This window comes from Watersipora subatra, chromosome 10 (genome assembly GCF_963576615.1).
Source record: "Watersipora subatra chromosome 10, tzWatSuba1.1, whole genome shotgun sequence".
NCBI classification, from domain to species: domain Eukaryota; kingdom Metazoa; phylum Bryozoa; class Gymnolaemata; order Cheilostomatida; family Watersiporidae; genus Watersipora; species Watersipora subatra.
This window is the reverse complement of record NC_088717.1, coordinates 45,215,840-45,226,802: the sequence shown is the minus strand read 5'-3', so window position 1 is coordinate 45,226,802 and position 10,963 is coordinate 45,215,840. Positions and strand designations below refer to the sequence as shown.

Below are 10,963 nucleotides of genomic sequence, written 5' to 3'. Positions count from 1 at the left end.
AAAGTACAGCTTCCAATTAGTCGTTTTATGGGAAGGACTCTGCTACTTAAAAAGCTGCACAAAAACTAGTCAACTTATAAATGATTGAACTCATAACCATTATTCACACAATTTCTGTGCTACATCTTTTTACAGAAGTTTGGATTGGAAGTCATTAAAAGAATCAGCAAACTTGTTGTCTGGTCAAATTTATCAATTTGTCTTGTAACAAAAGTGACACATAATATAACTAGGAACATATTTCCAAAGACACGAATCCCAGACAGAGTCTGTTGCAGATGGAAACAGCCATAGCCAACAGCTTCATTGCGCAAAATTATTTTATTATTTCATTTCAGAGATGTACTTTTGGACTGTATTACAACAACAATATCTCTAAAAAAAGAAGTAGCGATAAGTGGAAGATTTTCAGTTTATTGTTGGTTACTAATAAACATGCAAATGTTTTCAACACAATACTTCATCATCCAATTTGTTTAGTAACTTTAGTTACATATAAGGTTAGGAAATATTACATATTAGATATTATTATCAATGCAGGCAAGCATGTAGCTGCCAATTATGAAATAAATCAAAAATAGTGTATCCCAATTCAAGGGGTTAGCGTAAACATCAAAGTATGGAGTACTGCAACGCAACTATTTAGAAAAACCTTATGGCGGCCAGCATAAGCAAAATTAAACTAGAGCAGACCGAAATGGCAGGAGAACCGGATATCAAGGCATCGGTATTGCAGTAGTTTGTTTTACACCGACAAACCTTTGCTCCATCTCTTTTAGTGCAGCCCGTCTTTAGGTTGTAATCGTCCAGTTCAGCGATTCCACATGATTTGCTTACTGCAAATTCATAAAGAGTTTCATGTAAAGGTTTTTCAATAAGAAGTGGTGACAAGTTTTCACAATGCATACTTTTGTGTGATGCTGTAATTTTACTGCAATCGAGACTGTGATTGAATTTAAAATTGAAGGGTAGTTGAAATATCCTAGGAGTAAATGAATAAATATTTTGATTGTACAAAAAATAATTCATTTTTAAAGTTTCTTGCATACTCGTGAAGAGCAACTACTAGATTTGATTCTTGTGGTGGTGACAAGTTTGCATTATGCATATTTTGATGTGGTTTTGTGATTCTCAGCAGTCGAGAGTGTGATTGAATTTAAAATCAAAGGATAGTTCAAATATCTGTCTAAGAGTGAATGAGAAAATAGTTTGATTATACAAAAACTAACTAATGCATTTGCAAAGTTTTTTGTCCACTCAAAAAGAGAAACAACTATAATTAATAGAACAGGAAATGTACTTTTTTTTTAATTGCAACTTTGAAAATAATGTATAATCTTTTTCTGATGTATTTTTAGCTTTAGTAAGCTTAAAAAATACCAAATAATTATGTATATAGAGTTCAAACTAGTGGTTTAAGTTGTCTTACCTACACCTGTAGACTCTAAATACGTTGCATAGCATGAGTCGGAGTTGCCCACGATGGAACAGTCTGCTTTTACCGCGTCTTGCTTGTCACAGTCACCGCAGTTGTAGCATGATATGGCCCAGCTTCCAGCAGCTAACATACCTATTCATGAAAGCAAATTTTTACGGGGAATTCTTAACGGCATACTATGGTCCAAATGACAAATACAGCAATGAAAGGTGATGAATTATACATATTTGCTACTTTCAAAATATCACAGTGCGCAAAAACAACGACATACAACACAAATATGACAAAACCTGATTTAATGGAACTATGAGTGTTTGACTATACTAGCTAAAATGAGCAAACCCTTCTCTGATTGTTCTTAAAACTGAAACCTGTGAAACTCGTAGAAAATATTTTCATTTCAATCTTGAGCTAAGTTGTTGATACACCTAAATATAAGAACAGATCAAAATGCACTGATGCTGTTTGGTGTAATTTGACTGTTTATTTCAATTAGTAAATTTTAAAAACTTGACCTAGAATGTGCAAAGGAACTTAGCAACTTGAAATGCTATGCTTGCAACAAAAAACTGTGGTTTTCATAAAGCGAAAAGTATTTTAATGTTTTGGTCACAAGAAAAACAATATTTATAATCTTAGCTACCACGTATTTGCTCAAATTTCTGTGAAACGTATTTCTGGTTATAGTTGTCTTATAAAATGAGTTATTTGAATGCTGCTTGATTGGCACTTGGCTTTTTGTTTTTGCTATGGAATGCTCATATTTTAATCATCAAGGTTTACCATTCTATCTGGATAACACAAAAATGTTGGAGTTTAAAATAAAGTTTTTGCAGTTTATTTGGGATACATGCCTTTTATCATTTATCATGCTTCTATGCTCGGAATGTTGAATCAAACTAGCTGATTCAAAGCTAATTTAAAACAGTTTTCAGATTTATGTCATTATGCAAGTGCAGACTGATCCTAAATTATAACACAACCTCTTTTACTCGCAGCTACAAAAAAGAATTTATTTTAGAAATTAATCCTTTGTTATTGGAATAAAATGTGCACTAAAATGAACCACTATTTAATATGCTTATTCGGTATTAACCAGAAAATCCATGAGCCTGAACTTTCATGACTTTTCAGGAACTTGTTTACCAAATACTGCTCCATATTCTAAACATCCTGACTACTGAGGATCTGGTTTCATCATCGGCACTTAGTTAGTGAGGCAACGTAGCTACACTGACAGACGTGATAAAGAGCATGAAGATGTAATACATGTATTTGCTGTCTTCGAGCTTGCCCAGTTGGCTCAACCATAGTCAATTTCTAGCTTTGTAGGACATTGTGAAGTAATTGGAGTGTGACGAATGATTTAAAGCTGGTTCTCAGATATTGCCAAAATGCCATATTTTGGAGTTTATGCCACAATACTTCAGTGATTGTGGATGATAACCATGTTTATACTATCACAAACTCATTCACGTTTGCATCAGGAAATACTCCCGTGACGCAGTGCTTTCATTTATCATTTTTTTTAATTTTCGCGAAGAAACCTTTTTTTTTCGCGTGCTGGAATAAATAACTAGCATCGCAGCAACTATAATAAACAGATATGAGCAAACCACGCTAGCCGCGACCGCAAATTACCGTCGCCGAAATGGTTCACTTTTGAATGGCGGGTCGTCAATGCTCGGCAAAGTATCAGGAAAATTTGACAGCTGCAAACTTTCTCGATGTGTCCGCGATCCTCCGTCGATGCTATTGGTTCACTGTTCACATAATCGACAACTAAAGTCAAAAAGAAAATGCTGACTAACGGTGACATAGTATGAACCAGCCTTTATTCAATGGTCCTGGTTCTTGCATAATATTTGCTGCTATGATCATTGTCAAGTTAGCTAATTAGTCAATTCATAGCTCGTCTAGTTCACATTCATGTTTTGTTTCAATGTCGCTGTGTTATTGCTCCAATGAATCTGCTGCCATTTTTGTGGTATTTTACCACTAAGCTAATTTAACTTATTTGCAATGCTAAAAAGATTAGTAGAACTTACCAATTATAACAATGGTGAGCTTTAAATCCATGTTGCAATTTAGGACTTTTGTTTTCAATGTAGCTTGGAAGTTCTAAAATATAAGATTGGAAACGTTTTGAGTAGGTAACAATTAGACTGTTGCTGAAAGTTCATATAACATTTATCTGGCTTGTAGCATTTTAATAAGGTTTTTCGGATGTGCCAATATTTTTTGGTAATCAATTTTTATGGAAAAACAAATTGATGATCAAAATTATGCTGAAAAAATAATATTTGTTTTGACACTAATTAAACACACAATTCTTAGATAACTGTACCAAGCGCCTAAAACTAATCACAATCGGTAACTGTCAACACTCAACCTGCATTTTTAGTTAAACAAAAGACTATATTGAAACATCAATTAGTGCATGTAAATATTTTACTGCTTCATTAGTGGCATTTGGAAATGCCTTACACTTTACCTTTAAAGTTTTCTATACTTAGATTTTTGATTATTCCAATTAAATTTCAATTAACAACTAGAATTATTTACTTATATATATTAAGAATTAAATTCATAATATATGTTAACATTTAGGTTAGTTGTAGACACTGATTGCAAACAAGTTCTAACTATCAACAGCTTACACAGCTGAGTATAATCTTTTATATCTTGTTTTATTTTGATGTAGAAAAAGTGGCTGTAAAACTTTTTTTATGATTTAACGAGCTATTTTAAAATAAATTTAAGAGAACTTTTGCCAAAAAATTGGCACTCACTTCCTGCAAGCCATCATGCAGTTAAAATATTGAGAGAACTAGCTAAAAATGTACAGAATGTGGGCAGTGCAAGGAATAAAAATACATGAGTCTAAGCAGTAGTATTTTAAGGTATTTGTTATGAGCTAGAAATCGCTACAAATTGTCATGCATGTAAGCCATGCCCAAATTAAGTACTGGTTATCGTGGTGAAAGAATATTTTGTGGGTCATTTTTCATTCTTCAATCATTATTTTAGAATACTCCGTCTACCTTGCTTTTGATTTTGCATACGGAATGTTATATTCTATAAAAAAAGACTATATAAAACAAATTTGAATTTTTGAATTTTGAATTGAGTGCATTTGGGTGTAAAAGGGTTATTTAACAATGAGTATTTTATCTAGAACTTTCCACGATAATGAAAGTTTTGTAAGACTCAATAACAATATTTAAAACTTCTATCATTTTCTGAATTTTGAAAATCCTAATGAAGTCATTTTTATTTTAAACTCTTAGCTAAAGCTTACCTTTTCTGTCTAGAGACTGTTTCTAAATGGTTGCTTTCTGTGCAGCTATTTATTATTATCCATATAGGTGCCAGCTGTCCAGATGAGTAGAACTCAGTCAAGCGTGGGCTCTGCTTCCACTGCTGTGTAGTGCATCATCAACAGTTTTATGTGAAGGGTGTAAAATTGGTTCCCTATCATTATGTATGACGGTATTGCAAGCGGAACTTATGCAAAAGGAGGTCACCTACATATCATTCATATAAATATATTACATTGGCTTTATACATTATTAGCCAAGTAGATCTGTCTAAACTTTTGACACCCAGATCTTTTAATATTGCTTCGTCAGGTTATTCGATACCCATGCTGAATCAAAAAGCCATTTGTAACTATGGTAACTGTAGTTATTTCTATCAATTCAGGTGTGATTTTGTTTAAATGGTTCAGCGCTTTCGGGAGCTTTTTGGTATTCGTTGTGCTTCATAGTAATAGCAAAATTCATTAGTTTCAATTATTTATGATCATAAACACAGTTGCTTAATTAATATATAGTATGGTTGAATTACCGATATATATATATAAATATATATATATATAAATACATATATAAAAAAAAGTTGAAAAAAATTGATTCCTCACCCCGCTTAACCCGTATGGGTAGTAGTTTCTGCTCTAACTCGGGTCTCCTACCAGAGACCTGGGAGTTTGAGCACTTGCCTCAAGATCTTGGCTGGTCCCAGTAGCGCACTTTTCTGCAACTCACCTGAGTTGAATGCTGTTGGTATTTGGGCAAGCCAAATTTTATGCGCCGGTGTTATTGCGCCCAGTGCCCCAATGACTATACTGGGATTACAGTTGTTCTTACATCCCAGCATTTTTCAATTTCTTCTCCAAGAGAGAGATATTTCTCTACCTTTTCTTTTTACCTTTCTACCTTTCTCTTACCTTATATATATATATATATATATATATATATATATATATATACATATATACAACTTGTGAGCTGGTCGGTACATTTCTACTTCATCAGATCACAACAAAATATGGTAACAACTTTGGACTGTACAGAGATGATGGGCTAGGCATAGTAGAAGGTTCAGCACGTAATGCAGAATCTATGAAAAAAGATCTCTGTGCTATATTCAGCTCGTTTGGACTAAAGATTACCATCAATGTTAATAAAAGAGTTGTAAACTTCCTTGATGTTACCCTCAACTTAGACAATGGTAAACACATGCCATACGTCAAACCCAATGAGAGACCAGTGTATGTCAACAAAGAATCCAACCACCCACCTGGCATAATCAGAAACATCCCAGCAAGTATAAATAAGAGGCTCTCTACAATTTTGTCTGATGCTGAACGCTTCAATAAAACAGCAAATACCTACCAAGAAGCACTAACCAAGAGTGGATATAGCCACCAACTAACATACCAAGAACATCTATCTACATCTGAAAACAGACAATGCAAACGGAGCAGGACGATTACATGATACAACCCACCTTACAGCAGTAATGTTTATACTAACATCGGCAAACTCTTCATCCAACTAGTCAAGAAGGAATTTACGACAAGGCACCTACTGCATAAAATATTTAACAGCAACAATATCAAAATTAGCTACAGTTGCATGAACAATATATGAGAGTCCATCAATGCTCAAAACAAAATTATACTGACTGCCAACACCGCAAATGAAGACCGAACATGCAACTGTAGAAAAAGAGAAGAGTGCCCGATGAATGGAGAATGCCTGAAAACATCATTAATTTACCAGGCTACTGTAAAAACCAACACCGATTCACCAGACCAAACATACATTGGACTAACAGAGAACACTTTCAAGACGCGATTCACTAACCATTAAGCTTCTTTCAACCACCCATCTAAGAGAAACTCTACTGAATTAAGTAAATATCATATCATTATTATTGTCACTAAAGGACAATAATACCAACTACACAATATCATGGAAGACTCTACGACATGCTAAAGCATACAACACTATCTCCAACAAGTGTAACTTATGCTTATGGGAGAAATTCTTTATTATTTACAGACCATCACTAGGCACTCTTAATAAACGTAACGAGCTATTATCACCATGCAGACATTCATCTAAGTTCTTGCTATGTAATTGTATCACTTAACTATTTGGCTTTTGGCTTCTGTACACTCATCCAATTATCAGCTTATCTAACTCTGCATAACAGCGTATTACTTGTGTATGAAATTCATTTTAGACATTTTATCTGAAGAGTGTGATACTTATTGTACCACATGAAACTATTAGTAATAAAATGTTTAACTTATAGAGTGAAGTTCCACTTATACATATTTTATATATATATATATATATATGTATATATATATATATATATATATATATATATATATATATATATATATATATATATATATATATATAGATATATATATATATATATGTATATAAATAGAAAAGATATAAAAAGTGTGGGAAAGTTTGATAAAACTGTATTACTGTATTAGCGAAATTTAACAAAAAAGCTTGTGTGGTGCTGTCCTCTAAAATATGCTATCTAAAACTTAACAAAATAGTTTCTTGTTAGCAGGATAAGAGAAGCTGTGTGATTCCTGACCTTCTGTTCGAAGAGATCGCAACTCCAAATTTGCTGCTGGTCTTAAAGGAATATTATACCGCTTTTGCATGAGGAATATCAAACTGAAAGAAGTTGGTCATTATTTCTTTTTAGGCATTGTGAGAAAGTTTTCGGCAAACGGCATATCGGCATATTTTTGTTGATATTGTATTGCAAAATGAAATTTGTATGACGAGAACTAGAAACTATCATGCTTTACTTTCTAAGGCAAAATAATCATATAACACAGATATCGTAATTGAGGGAGCACTCTAGTTAGAATATGACTGCTTGGTAATGGGAACAAATGCACTGAATTTTTATGTCCGCTAGAAAGAGATTTACCATGTATTATTGATACAAATTCATTTGCACTGAGCGTTTCTATAACGTTGCACAGTTATTTTCTTGTAAATGCACTTGCACAAGTTTAGTACAATGGACCGGCGTTGAATCTGTTTGCATTTTGATGCTTGTATAATTTTGATTGAAAATTTATTTTAAATCTATTCAAAGCATCAAAAGCCTGCAACAGTTTCAGTGTGCATGAGCATAAAGGTTTTATGAGTTTAATTATTTCAACAACATGTTGTTGCAAGTATTCTACCTGGTCTAATATCATTTCGCCAAATGAGAATACGCTAGCTCTAACTTTGTAAAACAACACAACAAACTTCGCAAAATGGGATGTTTTACCTTTTTGAAATTTATTGTTGAGTAAAATTTAAAAGTAAAGTCAACACAACCCGCTATAAAGGTTACATTGTATATTTCTTTAAACCAAAAAGAAAATAAGATTCTATGTTTCAAACAGTTTTCTGACGAGAAATTGGTTATCGATAAACCTCGGTACAATGAGGCATAATAACAGCGACTAGATACTCATTAGCGCAATACATTTGATAGAAAGTTGAATAGATGTATTCTAATTCTATCAGCATATCAAAGTCAAATGTGCGTACATATTTTACTTGTTTATAGTTAGCAATAGTTTCAAAAGGGGTTTGTGTAAACTTTTTCTAATTCTATGAACTTTAATGAGTGATTAAGTATATGATTATTATTTGTTATCCCCAAATAAGCTTGCTTGGCAGAAGTGTCTACACTGGTGTTTTTACACCAAGAATAGAAATGCCACTAGAATTTCTACACTAGTGTTTCTACACTGTTTTTCTTAACCATTGCGTGTTGTGCAATATACTCACAAATGAGCTTTACATAGCTTTTTGATAAGAATAGGCCATCAGATACGGATGCCAACAGAAAAAAAGCTCCTTGGAATAATATAGATGATCTACCCTCATGAATATAATAAACAGCTCTGAAAACATCATTTATACGTATTACAACAAATAATGTTGAGAAGTTGCTTTCTCCTTATCAAAATTCAAAGTGTTGTCGATTATTCACAACAAACAAGTTATGGTGTTTGTTCATTTTTATGTAAATGGTTTACATATCGAATAGTCTGTTTTGATTTCAACAAGCTAAAATTCATAGATCCTTTAGCAAAAAATCTAAAAGTTTAAGTTCAACCCTTTTCTGTAAAATGAGTAACTATAGGATTTATCCGTCCCTTAAATTATTCATATAAACTACAATGTAGCTACGAATTTTTAAACAAAGTTTAGTTTCTACTAATACACATTAGATAAAACTTACCAGTAGTCTTTTCAAATAGTCTACACTGTAAAAAAAATCTATGCAGTATTCAATCACCTCAGATGGTCATTTTTCAATGCACCTGAAAAACTACACACTCGAAAATTATGCAATGTCCATGCGCTATTCATTCAATAAAAACACACTTCTATTCATCGTTTTATGCGATGTGCAACTAAAAATTAACGCACTGCTGATGGTCATTTTTCAAGGCAATTTCTATTCACACTGTGCATTAATCATAAAACCAAAATATGTACGCACTTAGCGTTTAAAAATTGCAGTTTTTAAACATTGACTGAGTTTTCTATACGAAGACGATTTTCACACGCTGAGTGCATTTAGCATTGCAACCTGGTTTTACACGCTTGGCGCATTATATTTTAGGGTCAAATTTGAACGCAGCAAGTGTTTACAAGTTTAATCACTTTACAAACAGCTCTGCGTTTTTTTCAGCCAAGGATATTTTTAAACAGCGAGTATATATAATTTATTATTAACATTTAATAAAAGCACTAAATAACTCGAAAAACACACACAGCATTTAATAAAAGCACTAAATAACTCGAAAAACACACACACCATTTAATAAAAGCACTAAATAACTCGAAAAACACACAGCATCTGTTTGATCAAGATCGATTTAGAATAATAATTAAAAAAAACTATCTACAATAATATAAAAGAGAGCACGATTCCATAAAATCCATTGAGTAAGCCCAAACCCCAAATCACGTAAATAATTCGCTCTAAAAGTGGTGTCACTTTGGCATACTGGATTGGAAAGGTTACTATTTCGTGTGAATTGTGTTCTATGAATTTTGTTGTTATGTTTTAGACTTATAGCATTCCAGGCTTTGCCGGCACTTGCTTTTCTTCGCCTACTCATCGTCGGCTCGGCTTTCCTGCAAAAGAGAAAAAAAATGTTTCTATGATTTATGATAATTCCAACATGAAAAATAAACGTTAAAAATAAGACTAGGAAGACGGCAAAAAGCTCGACCAATGAGTTTAGGATATGAGTGTTCTCGGAAATTTTAGTTTCAATGATTTTACAACTGGTTGAAATCGTTTTTTGCGCCAAAAGTTACATTTTGGAGTTCTCTTCTCATGAATTATATGATAAATTGCTACCATAGAAATTCATTCGAATCCTACTTAGTTTTTCGACAGATATAAAACTAGCATAGCTGAGTCATTAGGTACTCACCCGCTTCATTTTTTCCATAAATTTGTCGACAGACAAATACTTGCTTCCCTTTCTCACGGTGCTGGAGCCCAAGAAGGTAAACTCCAGCAGCTGGCCAAACTTCTTGGCGTCGCCAAACTCGATGTCCCCAATGTAAAATACTGCCAGAAGTTTTAGCAGGACGAGAGGGTCCTCACTAACGCTTAACTTTTCCCCATCCACACAGAGTTTCCCAAATTTGAGGTGGGGAAGAGAATGGCTTACCTAAAACAGTAAAAAGTAAGTCAGATTGGAGCCGAAACCAGTCCAGCCAATTTATGACGTCAACAACATGCCTATAGAAACATCCTAATAACCTCTAACACGCTGAGTTGGAGTTGCGAACCCATAGCCGGGCTAATGTATGACGTCAACAACATTCCTATAGAAACATCCTAATAACCTCTAACACGCTGAGTTGGAGTTGCGAACCCATAGACGGGCTAATGTATGACGTTAACAACATTCCTATAGAAACATCCTAATAACCTCTAACACGCTAAGTTGGAGTTGCGAACCAATAGACGGGCTAATGTATGACGTCAACAACATTCCTATAGAAACATCCTAATAACCTCTAACACGCTAAGTTGGAGTTGCGAACCCATAGACGGGCTAATGTATGACGTTAACAACATTCCTATAGAAACATCCTAATAACCTCTAACACGCTGAGTTGGAGTTGCGAACCCATAGACGGGCTAATGTATGACGTTAACAACATT

At 33.6% G+C, this 10,963-nt stretch overlaps 1 protein-coding gene and 1 long non-coding RNA gene across 2 annotated transcripts; both read right to left on the bottom strand.

The window, feature by feature from the left end:
- Positions 1-302: 302 nt before the first annotated feature.
- On the bottom strand, positions 303-4,814 carry LOC137405794 (uncharacterized). The gene is made up of 4 exons (XM_068092202.1): positions 4,740-4,814; positions 3,487-3,559; positions 1,430-1,570; positions 303-836 (listed from the first exon to the last, which is right to left on the bottom strand). Exons 2-4 carry the CDS (start codon positions 3,515-3,517, stop codon positions 643-645), a joined length of 366 nt encoding a protein of 121 aa, XP_067948303.1. The 5' UTR covers positions 3,518-3,559; positions 4,740-4,814; the 3' UTR covers positions 303-642.
- A 4,661-nt stretch (positions 4,815-9,475) lies between these two features.
- Positions 9,476-10,570, bottom strand: LOC137406370 (uncharacterized). The gene is made up of 2 exons (XR_010979861.1): positions 10,221-10,570; positions 9,476-9,915 (listed from the first exon to the last, which is right to left on the bottom strand). It is a non-coding gene; the product is annotated as an uncharacterized lncRNA (long non-coding RNA).
- Between the last annotated feature and the right edge of the window lie 393 nt (positions 10,571-10,963).